The sequence below is a fragment of the Panulirus ornatus genome, chromosome 16 (assembly GCF_036320965.1).
Source record: "Panulirus ornatus isolate Po-2019 chromosome 16, ASM3632096v1, whole genome shotgun sequence".
In the NCBI taxonomy this organism is placed as follows: domain Eukaryota; kingdom Metazoa; phylum Arthropoda; class Malacostraca; order Decapoda; family Palinuridae; genus Panulirus; species Panulirus ornatus.
In genome coordinates this window covers 12540820-12565819 of record NC_092239.1, presented here as the reverse complement: position 1 = coordinate 12565819, position 25000 = coordinate 12540820, and the positions used below count along the sequence as shown (strand labels likewise).

Below are 25000 nucleotides of genomic sequence, written 5' to 3'. Positions count from 1 at the left end.
TTTTAAATCATTTGATTGTTCATACGATAACATTCAATAGGAGCCTCTTCAAACACGATACATCTCAAGGGGCAAAATTGTTTTCGTCATAAACGTAAGCTAAACCAATAATTTTCTGTAAATTGATATGACATCAAAATGAAATGCATGATCTTCTGAAGTGAGTGTTTGAGAGGTTCGATCATGCGTTTTTTTAAGAGACGTAATAAGGGTTCAGTGGTCAAAACGTCAGTGTTGCTATTCATATATTTCAGAACTCTTGACACTGGTTCGGTTTTTATCCAAAATGATACAGAAATTTTAGGCAAAATGTATCATGTTGAAAGCGTGTGTTAAATCAATAGTGTTTTCAACGTACTTATGAAGTTCCGATCTGCTTCCTCCAACACTCAGAACCCCATCCTCTTCTGCAACATACAGATCTCATCATCCTACAATGCTCAGACCCCATCATCTGCAACACTCAGACCCCCATCACCCTACAACACTCAGACTCCCATCACCCTACAACACTCAGACCCCATCACCCTACAACACTTAGACCCCATCATCTGCAACACTCAGACCCTATCACCCTACAACACTCAGACCCCATCACCCTACAACACTCAGACTCCATCACCCTACAACACTCAGACCCCATCACCCTACAACACTCAGACCCCATCACCCTACAACACTCAGACCCCATCACCCTACAACACTCAGACATCGTCAGACATCATGAAAGACAATACCTAACAAACGATTAAGAAGAAATAAAAGTTCTCACATTTAGAAATACTGTACTCACTCAACTACTTCTTATACACATTAACACAACGTATTATTACCATCAGCACCATAGCCCTAAAGAAGTTAAATAAAAAATATTGCTATGTTAGATGAACGTTGGTATGACCAGGAGTGGTAATATAATACTAAACCAACAAACCAATGGACTATAAATGTTAAGATCCCTTGTTTATCAACACTATAAATCCCTGTTGCTCACAGGTCCCGAGATCAAGCACAAAAAATATATGTACGTCGCAAATTAATGGTTGGGCAATTTCTCTTGGGCGCGTTACTCGCCTTCGTAACTACAGTGTTTGAAAAGATCATGGAATGCGTGGGGTTACTGACATTGAGAAATGAGGCAAAGGAGCATGTTTGAGGTTAGTCTAAATCACGTTAGCAATGTCACTGGAGATCACTGGCAGTTAGGAGCAAAGCAGTTTAGAATTGGTCTGGATGCTAGTTTGTTAGTGACAAGGAATGGTTTACTGCTCTTTCGCTGTCGACCAGCGTCAGTTAGAAGCAGTAAGATAACAAATCTATTGAAGACTTAGTGTTATTTAGAGGTCAATAATTACATTTCTTCACTGTATTATTATAAGCGAACGTTATAAGCAGAAAATCTGCAATTTGGCCGTGAAGGTAAGCGTGTTGGAAGCAAGATTAACAATTTCATTTTTGACAAATCCTCCACTACGCGCAAACATAAACAATATCCGGTGAATTTATGTCGCTTAAAACAGAAAAGAATGGGTCGATGGTACACCACGAGACGAGGTACCATACCGCTGACTGTACCTGCCTCACACACACGTCAGTCTATTACTAGCTCTGTTGGAGGGGTTGAGCCACCGTCTCTCTCTCTCTCTCTCTCTCTCTCTCTCTCTCTCTCTCTCTCTCTCTCTCTCTCTCTCTCTCTCTCTCTCTGGATTCCGATCGCCAAGGAATGCAAGAATCGATACGAATCAGAGGCATCTGGTTATCAACTACCTGATAAATCTGCTCTCCCAGAACGATTGAGTCGGTCCATTCCGTGAGAGCGTCTCTGAAACGCTCGTCCTGGGCAGGAAACACACACCAGCATGTTTACAAACACACAACAGAGCGATTAATGAAAGACAACTATATTGCCGCCGCGATAAAAGCACAAGGAATGTTTTGAGGACAACATAAACACTCGTAACTTCCAACACCTTCCTTGGGACGGGAGGGAGGTGAAGAATAGAGGCGTGAGGTGTTCCAGACATAATCTCATATCTATCATTTACAATTAGGCAGATCGGCTCACCTCTTCCCCTCACGCTATGCCAACTTTGGCATTCTGGGAAGTTTCCGCAGATTTCCTTGTGCGTTTTTTTATACCGGCTTTTCTTAGGGTAGAGTACAGCTTCGCTGGCTGCGATGCCTCCAGCTGTGTTGACTGCTTAGCGGAGGTTATCTATACTAGGGTGTGATCCTACTAATTATGGTTTGATCGCTCTTGTTCTGACGCACGTTGCGTCAGGAGCAGACCGTGTCAGGCTATAAGATTCTTCTTTCGTGGATCTCATTCTGCCTTCATTTCTCAGAGCTCAAAATCATGGCAAAGCAATTCTTCGCGTGATGAAACTCTTTGGTCCTTAGCTAAAACCATCGTTACTAACTCCTGCAATTCAGCCTTTCCTCCCTCTTTTCCGACCCGAGCAAAACCTAACGCCTCAACTTATCAAACCGCTCCTTTCGGCACCTTATTTTCCTCTAACATTTCCGTGGATGATTCAGCGCATAGTTCATTAACTCCCCTCCACCAGCATATCCTCACGCTAAGCCCTACCCCATGTTGCCTCTTTTGGAAGGTGTTACAAGGATTCTTCCAGTTACAGATGGGCGAGTTGTATGGTCCGGATGACATACCTCCCTCCTCATGTCCTCATGTAGTGTACGATTCTTCCTCATCACTTCGTCTCTGCTAATGACCCAGCATTACCCTTCTTCGGAGCGTGCCATAATGCATCCCAGCCCCTAAGAAAGGACATAATTTTTTTCATACTATCGTCCCATATCTCTAGTTTGTTATCTCCAAAGCACTTTCAAGTTCTCTATAACTTTTACGTTTTTTTTCTTAACGCAGAATCTCATTCCCTTCTTTAAGACCACCAGCACATCTTTCGCAATGCAGCTTCCGCTGGTGACTTCTCCTGTATAACTCGCCTCTGGCCTCAGCCTTTCATGGATTTCGATGAATCTATTGTTACGGCCCACAACAATCTCCAAGACATTTGACAGGGTTGGGCATCAGTGTTTGCTTTCTTAACTTCCTTCCTTTATCCTTATTACTACCTGTCTAGTCGTTCCATCGTGAGCATCGTTAATGGAGTCATTTCTCTCTCTCTCTCATCCCGCCAACAGTGGTGTCTACGAGGCTTCTGTCCTATGGCCTGCTCTTTTCCTTTTCCTATATAGTTTACCTCACTTCAGCCATGAATCCTATTCGCCTTTGCGCTGATGATTCCACCTTACATAATACAGGACACATTCCCTTCCCTCATGACTCTAACATTCGATTCTTTTTCCCAGCGAAGAACTTTCCTCCTCTTATTTCGGACCTGGGTAGCATCTTCGAGTGGGGATAAACGGAACTTGGTTAAATTCATTGATATAAAAATGCTGTTTTTCAACCTATGTTTCTTTCTGGATCTCACTCGTCTCCGACTATTTCATTTCAAATCACCACACTGCAACTCTGCAATGATATAAACATGTTGCAGTGATACAGACATGTTGAGCACAGCCATATACCTTATTTCATCACAAAACCTCCTTCCTAAGAGTTGAGCACGTTGCCCAGATGCTGATACCATTCTCTTCCTCTGAACAGCCATTCCATATCGAATGGAGCTTCGTTGCCTCATACCTTAGGTACTCCAAGTCCACATCTATCCTAGGAAGGGAAGAGTGAAATCAAACGCCTCTCGCCCTATGAACTCTCCAGCTGTCACTTGTCATCAAATATCCCTTCCCATCTGCCATGTTATTTGCTGCTTTCCTTTTGTTTTACAGGTATCATTTCTGCCAATATTACCAAATACAATCAAGATAAGACCTATAGGTCCAAGGATATTAAAAGTACATATAAAAACCACAATGTTAGTATAACGGAGGATATATATATATATATATATATATATATATATATATATATATATATATATATATATATATATATATATATAGATGATAGATAGATAGATGGATAGATAGATAGATAGATAGATAGATAGATAGATAGATAGATACAAACCGATTCGTGAGGCTGGGGCTTTAGTCACTGCTGTCTCGAGGGTATTACTAAACCATGCAAAGATTAGTTATTCGAGGTATCTTTTAAGAATTAAACGTAAAAGTAACATTGTAAGTAACCTTAAGTATCATGAACCACGCCGCTTCAGACAACTTACTTATAATCGAGAAAACGACACTAGAGGAAGCTATCACCTTGTGGCATGAAATTCATACGTCTTGGATGTCTTAAACCTGAGCAATGATTTCTATAAAATCGCGCAGTTTAACATTTTCTTACAATTCTTATTTTTCGTTAGGTTTTGCCTCGAGTTCCATTTAATCAAAAGAAATATATCAGCATTAATTCAAAAGAGAATTATTTCTCTAATCAAAGAGGGATTATTCACGGGAAGCGTAAACACAATATTATATGAAATAAGGAAACTTGAGCTGGGGGGGGCTGTTGGTTTTGTCGTACACCGTGGCAGCGCGGCACGGGCGGGTGGTAAACATGTCGTATAGGCAGTTGTTGCAGATGTCGCTGTGGCGAGAAGCGCCCTCACTTACATGCCTCCGACACCGATGCTCACCTCACTCTATCTTCAACCTGGTATTTCGTTATCAGATGATGCCATTGCTCGCCCCTGCTGTACCAGTGTGAAATTTAGACATAGTTGATTCTCGTAATGGTGGAGGAGCCAGAGAGAGAGAAATAAAGAGGAACTTTTTTTTTTTTTTACTCTTTTTAAATCGTTTTCGTGATGTTTAACACACTCCGTTATATAATGTGTTTTTTTTCACTGTATTTTGTAGTTTTATTTCGTTGGGCTGGGAGAAGGTTTTCCGGTCCTGCTATATTGCTGTCGGCCATTACAGTCCCCACCCAGACTACAGTCCCCACCCAGACTACAGTCCCCACCCAGACTACAGTCCCCAACCAGACTACAGTCCCCATCCAGACTACAGTCCCCACCCAGACTACAGTCCTCACCCAGACTACAGTCCCCACCCAGACTACAGTCCTCACCCAGGCTACAGTCCTCACCCAGACTACAGTCCCCACCCAGACTACAGTCCTCACCCAGACTACAGTCCCCACCCAGACTACAGTCCCCACCCAGACTACAGTCCTCACCCAGACTACAGTCCCCACCCAGACTACAGTCCTCACCCAGACTACAGTCCCCACCCAGACTACAGTCCTCACCCAGACTACAGTCCTCACCCAGACTACAGTCCCCACCCAGACTACAGTCCTCACCCAGACTACAGTCCTCACCCAGACTACAGTCCCCACCCAGACTACAGTCCTCAACCAGACTACAGTCCCCACCCAGACTACAGTCCTCACCCAGACTACAGTCCCCACCCAGACTACAGTCCTCACCCAGACTACAGTCCTCACCCAGACTACAGTCCCCACCCAGGCTACATTCCCCACCCAGACTACAGTCCCCACCCAGACTACAGTCCCCACCCAGACTACAGTCCCCACCCAGGCTACAGTCCCCACCCAGACTACAGTCCCCACCCAGATTACAGTCCTCACCCAGACTACAGTCCCCACCCAGACTACAGTCCCCACCCAGACTACAGTCCCCACCCAGACTACATTCCCACCCAGACTACAGTCCCCACCCAGACTACAGTCCCCACCACGTACAAAGACGGTAAAAGACCGTTTGATCGCGCCTCAAATTTCATCACGGCCAGTTAAGACCGTGCCCGAAAAACTCCCCCGGCAGCTGGCTCTTTTACCGTGCGGCCGAGAGAGAGAGAGAGGGGAGGAGTCCGGAGGTTACAGGAGGAGGAAGAGGAGGAGGAGGAGGGAAGTAGAGGCCCTTCCCCTCAGAGGGGAGTGGAGGGTTAGGAGGACGAGGGAAGTAGAGGCCCTTCCCCTCAGAGGGGAGTGGAGGGCTAGGGGGAGGAGGGAAGTAGAGGCCCTTCCCCTCAGAGGGGAGTGGAGGGTTTGGAGGAGGAGGGAAGTAGAGGCCCTTCCCCTCAGAGGGGAGTGGAGGGCTAGAAGGAGGGAGGGAGGGGCGAAAATGAACTGGGGATGAGACAGGAAACACATGCCTAAGATATCTGTAAATGGTATGGGGAATGGGTGATACAGTATCGTTGTAAATGGTTGTAAATCGGTAGGGGAGTGTAAATGTAAGGCATCGGGTATTTGTAAAAAGAATTAGGATAGAGAATTTGCTGACTTTACCCTGGGGGGAAAGACCAAGTGCTGGTAGGCGGCAGACACATCCCTGACAACCTGTGTATTTGAATGGTTTCCAGGTGCTGTATTCAAAGCTTTCCCCCAAGTCCCTTACTGTATCACAAGGGTTTTCCCATGTCCCTTACTGTATCACAAGGCTTTTCCCATGTCCCTTACTGTATCACAAGGGTTTTCCAATATCCCTTACTGTATCACAAGGCTTTTCCCATGTCCCTTACTGTATCACAAGGGTTTTCCCATGTCCCTTACTGTATCACAAGGCTTTTCCCATGTCCCTTACTGTATCACAAGGGTTTTCCCATGTCCCTTACTGTATCACAAGGCTTTTCCCATGTCCCTTACTGTATCACAAGGCTTTTCCCATGTCCCTTACTGTATCACAAGGGTTTTCCAATATCCCTTACTGTATCACAAGGGTTTTCCCATGTCCCTTACTGTATCACAAGGGTTTTCCCATGTCCCTTACTGTATCACAAGGCTTTTCCCATGTCCCTTACTGTATCACAAGGCTTTTCCCATGTCCCTTACTGTATCACAAGGCTTTTCCAGCGTCCCTTACTGTATCACAAGGCTTTTCCCATGTCCCTTACTGTATCACAAGGCTTTTCCCGTATCTCTTGCTGTATCACAAGGGTTTCCCTATGTCCCTTACTGTATCACAAGGGTTTTCCCATGTCCCTTACTGTATCACAAGGCTTTTCCCATGTCCCTTACTGTATCACAAGGCTTTTCCCATGTCCCTTACTGTATCACAAGGCTTTTCCCGTATCTCTTGCTGTATCACAAGGGTTTCCCTATGTCCCTTACTGTATCACAAGGGTTTTCCAGTGTTCCTTACTGTATCACAAGGCTTTTCCCATGTCCCTTACTGTATCACAAGGCTTTCCCCATGTCCCTTACTGTATCACAAGGCTTTTCCCATGTCCCTTACTGTATCACAAGACTTTTCCAGCGTCCCTTACTGTATCACAAGGCTTTTCCCATGTCCCTTACTGTATCACAAGGCCCTTACTGTATCACACACGTGTCCAGGACATGCTCACTAATGCCATGTCCTGTCCTCATGTGGCTGACTCCAACGTTGATCTGTACCAGGCAAACGTCTGTGTATGACCTTCACTGACAAGAAACGTGCTTGCCTCACAGACAGACAGACAGACAGACAGACAGACAGACAGACAAACAAACAGACAGACAGACAGACAGACAGACAGACAGACAGACAGACAGACAGACAGACAAACAGACAGACAGACAGACAATGGAAAACGATGCAGTGAAACAGAAATGCAAGGACAAATCAACATTCTAACGAACAGACAGACAGACAGCCACACAGACAAAGTAACTCACGGCCGAGCAGACACGCCCGCAGACAGGCAGACAAACAGACACAGACAGACACACACACAGAAACCTGTATACACACGATCCTACAAATGAAAGAGGGAATTATCAACAGAAAACGAAAACCCGAGTCAATATCAGCTCTTACAACGCTGCCTTCATATTTCCGCCAGCCACCCAACCTCCCCCCATCGCCCCGCCCCGCCCCGCCCCGCCCCACAGCTAATGTAGGAGACTTACGCTCTCTCTCTCTCTCTCTCTCTCTCTCTCTCTCTCTCTCTCTCTCTCTCTCTCTCTCTCTCTCTCTCTCTCTCTCAGACACAAACACACACACACACAAACACACACACACACACACACACACACACACACACACACACACACACACAGATGCTACGACACATCTCCTAGACAGTCTACAAGGGGGGTTTCGACCGCGGGTAAACACGGTTGAGGATCTCCCAGTCCTTCCACGTTAGCCACCACGCCTGCCCTGTGTCTACACGCTTAACACCACCACCGCCGCCGCCGCCGCCATCACCACAACCACCACGCCTGCCTCTGTCTACGCGCCTGCCCCCCACCACAATCACCACGCCTGCCTCTGTCTACGCACCTGCCCCCCACCACACCCACCACCGCTACCTCTGTTTACATACCTGCCCCCCACCACAACCACCACGCCTGCCTCTGTCTACATGCCCGCCCACCACCACAACCACCACGCCTGCCTCTGTCTACGCGCCTGCCCCCCACCACAATCACCACGGCTACCTCTGTCTACATACCTGCCCCTACCACAACCACCAAACCTGCCTCTGTCTACACGCCCGCCCACCACCACAACCACCACGGCTACCTCTGTCTACATACCTGCCCCTACCACAACCACCACGCCTGCCTCTGTCTACATGCCCACCACAACCACCACAACCAGCACTCCACCCTGTGTCTACACGCCTAAAACCACTACAACCACCACGCCTGCATGGCGCCCTGACCACCACCACGCCCCATCCGTATCTCCACCGTATACACACATCCCGTATTGTAAATCTCTCGAGACAGAGACGAGCGGGTAAGCCGGTTGACCAGAAGCCGTATACAACCGGCTGTAAAATAAAGCCGGTCGCTGGGAGCCTTGTCATGCCGGCAGCGTGAGTATCGCTGGATTACAGATGTTATCAACCGATTTAAGATCTATCGCACTGCCTCCCCTGGAGGAAGGTCATTTCTCAGTGGCGTCACCTCGATGGAGATTATAACACTGTTATAGATCGACCCTAACTTTCTACTGAGACGTTTATGGGTGTTGTGTTTATAGAACTATAACTCCCTCCTCCCCATTAACCCCTGTCTTAGATATGTGATTATAGAATTAAGGCTTAAGGGTAAAGAAAGGAAACTCCAGGGAAATATGGGGTGATGGTGTCATCATATGATGTGCAGAGGCAGTCTGTAATATGGGCACAGTTAACACTGGACATAATACGACAAGAAAGCTATGAGAAAGCTAAAGCTAAAGTGACATACTTGACCTTCTTGAGAAGCAAGTCTTCGTCTATTCCTGGCGCTACCGCGCTAACGCGGGAGATAGCGAGTAAATATAAAAAAAATGCATAGGTACATACATACATACATACATACATACATACATACAAACGTAGCTACGTCACTCAAAATCATTGCAATTCAAGCTTTACGTATGAGGCGAATTCTTTTTGATAATATAGATAAATAAATAAATAAACAGATAAAGAAATAACGGAAGATTTAATGAATCTAGGCGGTCCTTTGGGTGAAATTACGCAGGTGAAGTCTTGGAGATATTACAGAACAGGGAGGTCACGAACGTAACTAGTTCACTAATCATATAAGACCAAGGTAGGGCTAGGTATTGCTAGTTATTATTTGTATCATCTATCATCTATCATCACTATAACTTCTAGCTTTAAGTTTCATGATAACTGTAGGTGATGGTTCATGATAGGGATGGTGACAAGCTGATATCGCATGTACACAATAGCAAAGTAACATTTTATATGAAATAACCTATGCAATATTTCTTGTTAATATTTTAATGTTTTTCTTTTTTTTTACAACTACTAAGGAGCTCTAAAGCCAAAACGAATTTCATTTTGTATTACATTTTGTATAACAATTTGACGAATAAAGTATCTTATCTTATCTTATATCACCTCTAAAAACGTATGGACGGACAGGAAGAAAAAGGAACAGACAGAGAGAGAGAGAGAGAGAGAGAGAGAGAGAGAGAGAGAGAGAGAGAGAGGAACATACAGTCAGATATACAACTAAAAAAAAAAAGAAAAATCATAAAACTGTAGGATTATTTGTGCACAGGTATCAGTAACATGGCAGCTCTCTATCCACTCCCTAGCGTGTTGGATTAGCGAGGAAATCACCCAACCAAAGAGTTCAGCGTATCTGCCCAGCGCACTCAAAACATTTTCACTGAAAACTCAGCGCGGCATAGTATTGTGGGAGGCAGCGTGGGGCAAGCTGATATGTACAATATTTGGCAAAACGATAGATATATCAAAAGATAAACGAATGTGTCCATATACACGTGTGTGTGTGTGTGTGTGTGTGTGTGTGTTAGTGGACCCCGTCTGTACGGTGATACTCCGCGAGTGAAAAGTCACTTTTGGGATGGTTGTACAGCCGTCAGTTGACGAGAGTGAGTGTGGGTGTCGTCACAAACGTCGTGATTCAAGGGAGTTCATCCTCCTCTCCCTGCTGATGATTGGAGCGTAGCCTTGGAGTTGCAAGGGGCCCTAGATAAACGAGTCCTCGATGAATTATATATATATATATATATATATATATATATATATATAACTTCATTCCCAACATCGACCCAGAAGTCCCTAATTTCCTGTTGTGAAATAGCTTCTATGTTATCATTTCTATATATTTTTTTCTTCAATCCACCAAATTTTCAAATGTGGAATTTTGAAATGTAGCGAGTCTGTGCCTATATATATATATATATATATATATATATATATATATGAATATAAATAACGGTATGTCTTAGCATAGTTTCAAACAAGTTAATTCTTAGTTTCAAATAACATTTGTTTTTTCTGTATTACTTGCCCCTGATAGTCACAATCGTCATCATCAAACTGGTTAAGAAACTTGAAGATTGTGATCAACTCTATTCTTACTTTTTTTCCATTAAAGACACATTAATAACCTCTAACCTTTGACTGTATGTAGATCACTATTCTTATTTCAGGAAACATCTTTGTTTCTCTCCTCAGGGCCTTCTGTGTTTATGTGTTTATCTTTTGTTATGTGACGACCAAACCTACCTAAGTATATTCCAAAAGCTGGTCTTTTCCATAGTTGATTTTCAATAGCTTGTTGAATATTTCCTTATCCATGTACTTCAGGGCAAATTTCGCACTTGCCAGGGGACAGCTGGTCTCTATTAGTCTCCTGACGAGGTGCACTCGTCATTCTTTACGTCTCTCATAGTCCGATCCTGGCGAACACATCTTCAACACAGATCACAAAGAGCGAAGGACCCAAGACTGAACCTTGTGGCACCTCGCTGCTCACTTGAACTCCCTTCAGATAGGCTCGTCTAGCCTTATCCTTTGTTCCCTTCTACAGAAGTAGATTTCAACCCATCGAAGGTGTCTCTCCCAATTGCCTACTTGGGGATTCACCTTCTTTACTGTCTTGCTATGTGGTATACGATGGCAAACGCCTCATGATAATCCAGGAACACACAAAACACCCATCCATCCGTCTCAACTAATCGATACTCGTTCTTTATTGGAAGTCTATAATATATATATATATATATATATATATATATATATATATATATATATATATATATATATATATATATATATGGAGTGTATGAGAGATCTAGATATCGTATGGGAATAAGGAGAATGTTTGTGAGGGTATGGGGAGTGCGTGGCAGGGGTAGAGAGTTTGTGGAGAGTGTGTGCATAGGCTGGCAGCCAGTGTGTTGACAGAGGCTGCGACATTTCCTCTCGTCTCCGCCGCTACCTTCTTCCTGCCTGAATCATCTGTATACCCAGGATCCTCCACCTACACACACACACACACACACACACACACGCAGAACACCCCCATTCCAGCCTCCACCAAGCACCACACTAGACCCCCATACCAACTCACCTCACACACCCCTCATGAACTCTTCTCAGGAAGATTGCGTTAGACACAGCACACCAGGATGCCATAAGATAGTGTGTATAGATCGTCTAAGATAGCATTGAAGACCTTTATGATTCAGATAAACCTATTCGCAATGAAGAGGAAAGAAATCTGAACGAAGAAAATAAGTGGTCAGTGCTATTGGCTACAGCTGAAGACTTCGGGTAAATGAATCAAGATAACTGTATAGTGACCCAACAGAAGATAACTCAAGGAAGTGGACTCATTGAGAGAGCTTAGCATGGTATAAGGAACTAGAGAGAGAAAAAAAGAGAGGGAGAGAGAGAGAAAGACAGAGAGAATTTGTTCAACGATGTCGTAGAAGAGAGAGAGAGAAAGATGAACCACAACTGAGCACCCACCTGACGTAGTCCCTCTTGCAGTAGGTCTTGCCGTCTCTCACGAAGCAGGTACAGTACTCGTCCAGGAACTGGTGACAGTCGACGCACTTGAGGCAGGCGGCGTGCCACTCCATGTCAGGCGCCACCCTCAGGATGTACTGGTCGTGGATCACGCCCCCGCAACCAATGCACACGGACACCCGCCCACCTCGCTCCGCTGAGGACGCCAGCAGAGGGAGGGAGGAAGGGAGGCGGAGAAATAGGAAAGTTAGTTGACACCACTGGTGAGTGACGATGGAGGAGGAGGAGGATTCCTCCTCCTCCTCCTCCTCCTCACTGCCTCACATAGTGCTACCTCTACCTCTCTCGTCCCCTCTCCCACCACACAATGACGCCAGCCATTACCGCTTCCAACGCTAGATGCAACCAGACTCATGTCCTCCACACCGTTGGAACACTCTTCACCACACTGATGCTCTACACCACTCTCTCTCTCTCTCTCTCTCTCTCTCTCTCTCTCTCTCTCTCTCTCTCTCTCTCTCTCTCTCTCTCTCTCTCTCTCTCTGTGCCACACGCACCGTGCCACTCTCACACCCTCGGCGGCTGAAGGGCCTTCCAGCAGGACGCCTACCGTCGGACCCCAGCCGACAATACTCGATAATTTCCATTAGCATTTTTTCAGTGTCTGCTGGACTTACTACTACTTACTACTAGCTGCATGTACGGCACGTAGGATCCTCTCGTGAGGCAGTTGGTCGAAAGTTTCGTCCCACACGGTCGATTCGTGTGGTAGTGAGTCCGCAATGTCGTCCAGCACAGTTCTTTCGTATGTCAATGGGTCGAAATTTACGTCCTAACCAGTCTTTTCGTGTAGGTCGATCAGGTCCCACACAGTCCTCTCTAATGTTTCAGTACCGCCCAACAGGGTCTTTTCGTGTGGTTGTGGGTCGAATGTCGTCTCACAAGGCCCTTACGTGTGGCAGTGGGTCGACAGCGTCATCCCACAGTGTCCCTTTATGTGGCTGTGGGTCGACAGGGTCGTCCCACAGCCTCAGGACGTCCCCACAACAAGAACCACGCCAATCATAAAGCCATACATCCCCCCTCCCCACACCTTACACATTAGCTACGTCAATGAAATGTCGTCCATGATTAATACAACAACATTAGTCACAGTGTCAGCAAACTGGTGCAGTAGTCCCTGCTTATTTCTAGTCTGATGACGTAATTTACTCCATAGCTGAATTCTGATTTACATAAGTATGATTAGTTCTTAATCATCGTAATGCAGTGCGGGGGTTCGGATCCTGTTTCCTATCGTTAAAGTGACGGCCCCTACTAACACAGCTCCCGTTCTGTACTTGCCAGTGTACCCAATCTAGATGTGTATCATCTATAGCTCGGACAGAATCACGCACTGTACTTCTACAATCTTAACTTAGACTCTCTGTGTCCTCAAGGAACAGATTCGAATTCGATCGACAAAGAGGGATCCGTCGTAGATACCAACCACTGTGGCAGCATATAACTCACGCAGACACATAGCCAGATATCCAATGTTTAAGCAATCCTTTGCTGATTGGGGTCTTCACAGCCGGATACCAAAGACAGCACAGATGTTCTCAACATTCGTTGTTTTAAGCCATTCAATTCAGTAGTAGAGGGATTGTATTCCAAGGTTTATACTCCATAAGGGATACAGTGTTGTTGTGGTGTTCGGAGGGTAAAGCCACCGTGTTGTTTTAAGCCATTCGATTCAGTAGAAGAAGGATTGTATTCCAAAGTTTATACTCCATAAGGGATACAGTGTTGTTGTGGTGTTCGGAGGGTAAAGCCACCGTGTTCCAGAGGTAAACAAAGATCGCGAATGGAATGTGATCACCTTATCATACTCGGTGAGTATCATATTATTATGCTCAGAGGATGGTACCACACGAGGTTGCCATCGTACCCCAGAGCGGGAGGGATTCTAATCGCACTCACAGTGTTTGATCGTCTTACTGGAGAGATCATAACTGAAGTCATAGGAATAAGTTGTTCTTCATAGTCGAGGAGTTGTCGTTTACAAGGGATTATGTGAGCTTGCCATAGTGGAAGGAATGAAATTTTCGTCCTCAGTTAATCTGTCCTCAAACAACTTAAGTCATCGTCGTCTTCAAATGACCGATAAGGGTCGTCGGTTCAAGATGAAGCGAATCACCACCACGCGAGAGTTAGGTTAGAGCGAGACGAGCGTTCTGACGTCAATTCACACTCAAGCACTCGGCTATGGCCAGCAAGAGGTCTATGGCCGTGGGGGGTTTCTGACCCACTTAAGACCTCGTTGCCGACAGTGGTAACAGGACATAGACCAGCACTCAGAACCTCTGTGGAAAGAGACAGACCCTCTCGCACCGTAAACTGGTTCACATGAAAAAAAAAAAATAATCAAAGACCTAAGAACCTACGAGTCAAAGACAGGAGCAACTGATGATTTTCCTCCCGTGTCACAGACGGATACAGAAGCACAGAGGCATAGATACAATACAAAAACAAGAGAAATAACTACAATCATAACCTGGAAAGAGAGAATATCTGTTGTTGATACAATATACATGAGAATCAATTAATACATACAACAATACATCGACATAAAAAAAAAAGAAAGACTTTATTCTATATCGAACTGACTGGAGAGACGTGATCTAATTCTAAGAGAGTCTCATCTAATCCTAAGAGAGTTAGAATCAAGGAAATGAGACGAGGTTTGAAAAGAAAACGGTGGAGTACTAGCGTTATAATGCTACTGGTTCTCTGTGCAGGATATTACAATGTGGTGCAGTTCACACGGGCGCCTGAAGTCTAAAGTTTTCTTTGCAAAGTTTCTTGTTTTCTTGTTTGGCTTTGGTCTGAGGAATGATGTCGCGGATCACATGGTCTATATAAAGCTGAGACTCTGGTGGTCTTACGACTGATTTGTGAGTACACACACACACACACACACACACACACACACACACACACACACACACACACACACACACACACATACACACGCATTCGCTGTATTCTTTACGACAGTTTCTATAAAATGGATTATATCATGTTAGAATAGAATTCATATTATACTATATCATATATTATATCGTAGGGATAGGGATTACAGCATGTTCGAAGAACAGAAATTACATTATATCATATTGCATTATATCACAGGAAGAGAGATTACATTAACTCACAGATAAGAGATTACATTATGTGTGTGTGTGTGTGTGAGAGAGAGAGAGAGAAAGAGAGAGAGAGAGAGAGAGAGAGAGAGAGAGAGAGAGAGAGAGAGAGAGAGAGAGAGAGAGAGAGAGAGTACTGGGCAATGAAGAAAAAAAACAGATAAGACATCTCCCATCATTCCCAGTTACGTCACTGAAATTCGCATCCTATCCCAAATCAAATCCTTAGATCAGAAAGAAAGAAAGAAAATGAAAGAAAAAGAAGAAGAAGAAATGAAAACTTTCACCGTTGCTTTCAATAATTCTGTCCCACAACTGCTGCTTCCCTGCCCTGCCTTAAAGCTTATCCAACCAAGTCTCCAAGTCCTCCGGAGCCAAACCTTCGATAATTCACGTTCGATATAGAAATAAATAAAAAAAAAAAGATAGCAAGAGGAAAGAAAAAAAAAGATGAAATCTTTATTTCATACACGTCTATCTTTCTCACCACACCTTGCCCGAAGTGGAGATTACAGGAGGCTGAGCGCCTCGCCATGAAATACCACCACAGAACTGGATTTTCCTCTGGAAGAGAAATGCAGTTTGCTTGTGTAAAGCAAAGGAGAAAAAAAAGAAACCTCGTACAGTGTTCTGTGTGTGTGTGTGTGTGTGTGTGTGTGTGTGTGTGTGTGTTGGGGGGGGGGGAAGTTGAGGTGGGGGGGATATGTGGGTCTTAAACAGACCACCATTGCCTGATGAGACCATAGATGCAGACGTGGGGGTGGGGGTTGGGGAGGGGGGAGTAGAGGTGATGGGGAAAGTGGGTCTTTAACAGACCACCATTGCCTAATAAAACCATAGATGCAGACGTGGAGCGAAGTTGAGGTGGGGGGGAGGTGGGGGAATTTGGGTCTTTAACAGACCACCATTGCCTGATAAGACCATAGATGCAGACGTGGGGGGCGAAGTTGAGGTGGAGGGAGGAGGTGGGGGAAAGTGGGTCTTTAACAAACCACCATCGCCTAATAAGACCTTAGATAAAGGCCTTTTTCTTTCCTATTTTGCCATAGGAACAGACCATTTGATACGAAAAGACCATTTGATACTAACGTTCAATGACGATTCATCGTCTGGGATCATCAAAAGTCATTTCGCTGGGAACACCCAACGCGTGATCACACGATGTGTAGGGTGATCACACGATGTGTAAGGTGATCACACGATGCGTAAGGTGATCACACGATGCGTAGGGTGATCACACGATGTGTAGAGTGATCACACGATGTGTAGGGTGATCACACGATGCGTAGGGTGATCACACGATGTGTAGGGTGATCACACGATGTGTAGAGTGATCACACGATATGTAAGGTGATTACACGATGTGTAAGATGATCACACGATGCGACACGTAGAATAAAGTCCAATTGTACCGGAAGAAGCTATCATATAAGCTGAGTGTTCATGCTGTAACTGAATTCTGTAACGGATAATGTCACGTCGTGGTAAATAGGTGTATTGTAATATATAATCTAGAGCAAAGTTAATCTCTAAGATTACATCGTCCTTTATTATCTTAATTGGCAAGTCCTCTGAGTGATTACCGCAGTACCAAAGGGTAATCAAGATAGAAATAGAATACATTAGTTCTTTTTTTTTTTTAATTACCTTCACTGCGGAGTTTGAATTAATTACTGATATAGATCCTGGTTTTAGTTAATTGTAATGATAATGACTGAGTGGATGGAGATGGCTTTCTGATCTTCATAAGTCTGTAGCTTTGGTGATTTCAGGATCCTCGTAACTCATGCATGGTAGCTTGGCATGTCTGTAGCTTTGGTGGCAGGGCATGTCTGTAGCTTTGGTGGCTTACCATGTCTATAGCTTTGGTAGTTTAGCATGTCTTTAGCTTTGGTAGTAAAGCAAGTCTGTAGCTTTGGTGGCTTACAATGTCTGTAGCTTTGGTAGTTTAGTATGTATGTAGCTTTGGTGGCTTACAATGTTTGTAGCTTAATGCCTTAACATGTCTGTAGCTTTGGTAGCTTAACATGTCTTTAGCTTTAGTAGCTTAACATGTCTGCAGCTTTATGGCCGTCATCTTTTTCCTATTTCGTGTTGTTGTGGAGACAAAACTTTACTGGAATTAAAGTAAAAAATGTACTTGACTGCAGAATACATATCGGAATGCAAAACAAAGACGAAATAAGAAGAAAAACTCAATAGTTTTATTCAATTTCTAATGATAGAGTTCATTGACAAGAAAATGTAGAGCTCAGATATCATCCCAATATGACATTCTGGCTCATAACTACTTAGAAAGTTATTAGAGTATAGCTGGGGAATTTGCTAGAAATTTTGCAGTTCGTACCGAAGCTGCATTAGAAAAAATAGCTTACCATATATATATATATATATATATATATATATATATATATATATATATATATATATATATATATACATATATATTCCGGAGGACAGGGAGAAATAATACTTCCCACGTATTCACTGCGTGTCGTAAAAGGAGCAGAGAAGGGGGCCAAGTGAGGATATATATATATATATATATATATATATATATATATATATATATATATATATATATATATATATATATATATATATACACGTCATCACCAGCAGTCTGTTGGGCACCGTCGCCAACAATGAAAAAAGGTCTCCATCAACGAGACTACCTCACTCATCACCAAGAACAGAACCACGACTAACAAACAACAAACCAACACTAACAAATAAGCCAGTAGTAACGGGCTAACCACCTCTAACAACCAAACCACAACCACCATCAAGAACATTAGGCCGCCATCAACAAACGTATCAAACTATTTGAGAAAGACGATTCAACCCCCTGAGCATGACGATTCGAACCCCTGAGCATGACGATTCGAACCCTTGAGCATAAAGACTCGAAACCCTTGAGCATGACGATTCGAACCCCTTGAGCATGACGAGTCAACCCCTTGAGCATGACGATTCGACCCCTTGACAAAGACGACTCGACCCCCTCAGCATGACGATTCGAGCCCCTGAGCATGACGACTCGACCCCTTGAACATGACGACTCGAACCCTTGAGCATGACGATTCGACTCCTTGACCAAGACGACTCGACCACTTGACCAAGACGACTCAACCCCTTGAGCATGGCGACATAAACCTTTGAGCATGACGACTCGAACCCTTGAGCACGACGATTCGAACCCTTGAGCACAATGACTTCACTCCTTGAGTACAACAATGACTTAGCTCCTTCACCATCACGACGGAACCCCATCGCACTCAAGGATCAAGTCACAGTATTCAAAAGGGTTTAAGTCGTTGTACCCAAGGAGTTAATATCTAAAAACACACGAACATCATTCCCTTCAGGTCCGACCCTGACGTAAAATGCAGGAAAATGACTGAACACCCTGGAGAACGTACGTTATTCTGAGAACACTGAGACAGCCGTTGGTAACGGGAACTTGTAGTAGAGTTTACAACGAATATATTTCCCGTCTCGAAAATCTGTAGAAACTGTATCGTGTTACAGGAGAGAGAGAGAGAGAGAGAGAGAGAGAGAGAGAGAGAGAGAGAGAGAGAGAGAGAGAGAGACTGTAGTTTGGAGACTTTACATAGTATATCATATATATATATATATATATATATATATATATATATATATATACATCCCTGGGGATAGGGGAGAAAGAATACTTCCCACGTATTCCCTGCGTGTCGTAGAAGGCGACTAAAAGGGGAGGGAGCGAGGGGCTGGAAATCCTCTCCTCTTGTTTTTTTTTTTAATTTTCCAAAAGAAGGAACAGAGAAGGGGGGCCAGGTGAGGATATTCCCTCAAAGGCCCAGTTCTCTGTTCTTAACGCTACCTCGCTAATGCGGGAAATGGCGAATAGTTTGAAAGAAAAGAAAAGAAATATATATATATATATATATATATATACATGTAATATAGTCACACCGCTGCTCATTACGGCTCAACAACCGCTTGGTAAATCCTCTGCATCATCTAATTCATTCTCACTGTACACAACCTCCAATATTAATACAAACTGCAAATTGGATATCCACTCGCTAGGGATTTCATTAGAGAAGCGAGTGATTACATCAGCTCAATTGGGTGTAATGTTATGTGTAGATACAACTGAAGTTTCAAAATACGGGACATATATATATATATATATATATATATACACTCATACACACACATGATGTCTAAATGTAATCATATCTATCTACGTGATTACGACCTGCTGTAATATAAGACTGTGATGTAATCATTTGCGTCGTATCCACTCATCTGCTCACGCATTTCAGTTGTACCTGGAACATTATCACTCTTTCTATTACGGTTTCCTTGACACGACGCTCACGCTTGACACACTATGTCATTATCATCATTTCAGTTGCAATGAACTTGCATAGGGAGCACACACACACACACAAACACACACACACATATACATTTTTTTTTCATACTATTCGCCATTTCCCACGTCAGCAAGGTAGCGTTAAGAACAGAGGACTGAGCCTCCGAGGGAACATCCTCACTTGGCCCCCTCCTCTGCTCCTTCATTAGGAAAACCAAAAACGAGAGGGGAGGATTTCCAGCCCCCCCGCTCCCTTCCCTTTTAGTCGCCTTCTACGACACGCAGGGAATACGTGGGAAGTATTCTTTCTCCCCTATCCCCAGGGATAACACACACACACACACACACACACACATATATATATATATATATATATATATATATATATATATATATATATATATATATGCCCATAAGAACACAGACACATACATACATATTCGCGAATTCCTCTCATAAAACCAGAATATGATGGGTCAGGTGCCATAATACAGCACCTGAACATTACCAGTTATATTGTTCAACGTAAATATAAACATCCTTGTAATACAGCATTACACTTTCATCCATATGCATTTACACTTATACATTTGTATGTATTCATATATTTAGTGAAGTCGATGCGTTTATACATGATCATACAGCCGTGCTTTATAATACTATCGTACAAATCTATGACAATTACACACTTTTGTACAAACACACACACACACACACACACACACACACACACACACACACACACACACACACAAACACACACACACACTGAATTCCCTGACAGACCTAGATATTCACAGACCAAATTTTTTTGTTGCGATTCGGGGCCACAAACTATAGGCAACCCTGACTACATTTTTTGGCATTTACTTCAGCTGTAGGGAAACTACCACATCAAAAACCAGCCTGGCACAAGATATATATTTCACCTACATGCTTACGAAATTTCAAGGCGAAAGCTCCACTGCAAAAAAACATATCTTGCTTAAAAGGAAGCGGTGAGGGAAAGAATTTTGTGTGTGTTGGGTGGAATAGGTTAGGTACGGACCGACATCTCACGCAGAAATGACATCCATGTGTATTGCAAAGTCTCTAAGACTTTGTTCATTTCTTCACGCCGATCCCGGGGATACTTACGAATGAAATAGGACGTTTTAATTAATATATTACATCCGACCAACGTGTAGAGAAATGTATTTACAAAAAACGGAGGGTCGCTGTAGGATAAGAAGCTGAAGATTGCTAACAATATAACCTCATTATAATTCCCTTTTTCTGATTCCTTGCATCTTCTTTAGCTGTTCCCTTTCCCACTAATATTGATTCCCTGTAATGCCCTTAGCAGTTCCCCTTTCTTGCATTGCCCTTGGCAGTCCCCCCTTTCCTGCATTGCCCTTAGCAGTTCCTCTTTCCTGCATTGCCCTTAGCAGTTCCCCTTTCCTGCATTGCCCTTAGCAGTTCCCCTTTCCTGCATTGCCCTTAGCAGTCCCCTTTCCTGCATTGCCGTCAGCAGTCCCCCTTTCCTACATTGCCCTTAGCAGTCCTCCTTTCCAGCATTGCCCTTAGCAGTCCCCCCTTTCCTACATTGCCCTTAGCAGTCCCCCCTTTCCTACATTGCCCTTAGCAGTTCCCCCTTTCCTACATTGCCCTTAGCAGTTCCCCCTTTCCCGCTATCACTGATTCCCTTCATCATCCTTAGCGGTTTCCTAACCCACGTCTTTCATCCCTTGATTCCCTTTCTTAACGTTAGCACGACCAGGTGACATGATAAATACATTAACCACATCTGCCACACGGATTAATTGAGATGTACAGCGATATGTCCCTTGATCAATCGGATGTGTTCACTGATTTCTCGGTGAACAGTTTAGCCAACTCTGTTCTCTGTGTGTGCCTGGAATAATACTAATTCACGAGTGATAAATGGCTGTTGAATTATACACGTATCAAATCGTCCCATCTGTCACAGGTAATAATTCCATAATCACCAAATTAAATCCTATTGATTATTCTTATCTCCTGATTAACATATTCAACAAGGTAATTATGTTCATTGCTAACAGATCTCGTTATTGGTCAAATTGCTTTATATTATTTTTTTCTTTTTTTTAAAGTTCTGCTGAACACGAAAATTGGCATAACAGAGAGACTGAACAGCAAAGGAAAGACACAAAAAAATTGGTGACAAAAGGTATATTGTAAATTCAAGATGATTACAGCAACACACGTAGTGGATACAGTATCTACTGTACCACGCTACAGCAGCGACAGCCAAAGCAAACACAGTTCCTACTGTATCAGGCTACAAAATAAACATAGCGACTACAGTAGCAACTGTATCACACTACGACAATGCCCAAATTGGCTACATTTCTTACTGTACCACAGTTCAACACCAGCGACTACAACACCCACTGTACCACACTACAACAACCACTGCGGCTACAACACCCACTGTACCACACTACAACACCCACTGCGGCTACAACATCCACTGTACCACACTACAACACCCACTGCGGCTACAGTACCCACTGTACCACACTACAACACCCACTGCGGCTACAACACCCACTGTACCATAGTACAACAAAGGTCATACTATCAAGTCATTTCTCTCTCGTAATATGGGGAAAAAAAAAATAATGATTAATTGTGGGTAAAAACTGTGTTCGTTCATTTATCGAAACACGTGCAACAATTTAGCGCCTGTAATTATGATACATAATCACCTGTGAGTTGTCACGCACTCCCGATTAGTATAGACGTAGAGAGAAAGATTTTTTTTTTCCATTTGAATAAAAAAGAAAATGTCGTCTCAAAAAAAAAAAAGAAAGAAAAAGATAGATGAGGTCCGTGAAATACCCTCAAGAAATATGGTCTCGTACTTCAAAAATCAAATTCTTAAATGAATTAGACACAGCTCGTTCAATACGTTAAAAAATAACTGATTCATTATCTCAACCAATTCCGGCCAATTATTATAAACTGTGTGAGTATGTCCTAAAACTCAGGCCTGGCGGCTCCTCGGCACTAGCTTGGCTACAACTGCTGCTTCCCATAGTTTTTGTGTAGAGACGAGCCACACTAGGATTGACCGTTATATCATCCTCTTCCTTCAGATGGCGAAACCTTGAAACTCTCTTCCTTCCTTCACCTCTCTTTCTTTCTATTACCTTCTCACTTCTCTGCAAGCCCCTGAGGAGCTCAAAATGAATTCTATATTCTTTATTTTTTTTCTCATCATCTTCATTTGCAATTTGATCCCAGAAGGCAAGTGATGGGGCATAGTTGGCCGCTTATTAAAATGGACGATAACAATGATGTGAAGCTGTTGTATACTGGCATTAGATAATATATACTGACATTATCTCTCTGACAATGTATGTAAAAGATGGTGCTTTAAAGAAACTTAAAAACTATCATTGTTCAAAGTAATGGAAAACTGAAATATATATATATATATATATATATATATATATATATATATATATATATATATATATATATATATATATATATATATATGTGTGTGTGTGTGTGTGTGTGTGTGTGTGTGTGTGTGTGTGTGTGTGTGGCGGGGTGGCGATGGGAATGAATGAAGGCAGCAAATATGGGTATGTACATGTGTATATATGTAAATGTCTGTGCATGTATATGTATGTATACGTTGAAATGTATAGGTATGTATATGTGCGTGTCTGGGCGTTTATTTACATGCATGTGTATGTGGATGGGTTGGGCCATTTCTTTCGTCTGTTTCCTTGCGCTACCTCGCTAACGCGGGAGAAAGCGACTAAGTACAATGAATGATAATAATAATAATAATAATAATAATAATAATGATAATAATAATAATAATAATAACAACAATGATAATAATAATAATAATAATATGACCCGCATATCGCACAGAAGATAACACTCACTTAACACTGATAAGATAACTTCAAATACATATATTACAGTAGTTTCGTGATACAGTCGATATAAATGATAACTTCAAATACACTTATTACAGTAAGTTCGTAATACAGTCTATAGAAATGAAATATAGATCCTCTACCCTTGATACATCACCAGATTTATTCCACATACACATCACTACCCAACAGCGTCTACTGATGACTTCATCAACAGAGACATCACCACACAACAGTTTCCGTTGCTGACGTCGCCAACAGAGACATCACTACATAACAGCCTCCGTTGCTGATAGTGAATTATTAAGATCAACGGAAACCACACATTAACAGTTTTGGATGACTGTTGACGGGTATGAGAGAGAGAGAGAGAGAGAGAGAGAGAGAGAGAGGGGGGGGGGGGGGGGGGGAGATGGAGGAACTGTACTTCTCCAACGGGTTTTCGTGTGTAAACCCTCGAGCACGACGGCACGGCCCTCGAGCACGACGGTACGACCCTTGAGCATGTGGTTACGACCCCCTGGGTATAGTGGCCTGGCCATTGGTCAAATGCCACGCCATCATATACCGTAAGGTCGTTCGTACCGTCGTTTTCAAAGTTCTTACCGGCGTCCTCAAGGATCTCATTGTCGTGCTTAAAGGTCGTACCGTCGTGTTCAAGGGTCGTACCATCGTGCTTAAGGGTCGCGCCGTCGTGCTCAAAGGTCGCGCTGTCGTGCTCAAGGATCGTACCGTCGTGCTCAAGGGTCTTACCATCATGGTCAAGGGTCGTACCATCGTGCCCAAGGGTCGTACGATTCATGCTCAAGGGTCGCACCATCGTGTTCAAGGGTCGTACCGTCATGCTCGAGGGTCGTACCATCGTGTTCAAGGGTCGTACCATCGTGCTTAAAGGTCGTACCGTCGTTTTCAAGAGTCGTACCATCGTGCTCAAGGGTCGCACCATCATGCTTAAGGGTCGTACCGTCGTGCTCAAGGGTCGTACAGTAACGCTCAAGGGTCGTACCGTCGTGCTCGAGGAGCTAATCACGAAAACTTGTTGGATATACACAATTCGCCTCCCCATCTCCCACAGCTCTTCACATACCTTCCCTCTCGACCCGTGGGTCTGTTTTTATGTGGTTTTCTTCATCCACTGAAAAAGCTTGCCAGCCATCTTGTGTGATCAACAAACACACGGACGTGTAGAGAGAGCTTAGCGAAGCTCGACTTAAGTGTAGACACTCGCCTCTCACACTCATGTTTGCATGTATACTACACAAGTAGAAACCTTACTTATTAAAAGAAGGGGAAATCTTGATTTTATTGGTACACTTCCTCTTAAATGT

At 43.5% G+C, this 25000-nt stretch overlaps 1 protein-coding gene across 3 annotated transcripts in view; it reads right to left on the bottom strand.

The window, feature by feature from the left end:
* Window positions 1-25000, bottom strand: part of tup (LIM1_Isl and LIM2_Isl domain-containing protein tup) — a 69633-nt gene that overhangs the window by 34489 nt on the left and 10144 nt on the right. For 2 of the 3 annotated variants that reach the window (XM_071671286.1, XM_071671287.1), the window contains exon 2: window positions 12199-12394. In XM_071671286.1, coding sequence (XP_071527387.1) covers window positions 12199-12394 — 196 coding nt within the window. The remainder of the gene's footprint in view (window positions 1-12198; window positions 12395-25000) is intronic. The other variant, XM_071671288.1, reaches the window with a different exon arrangement.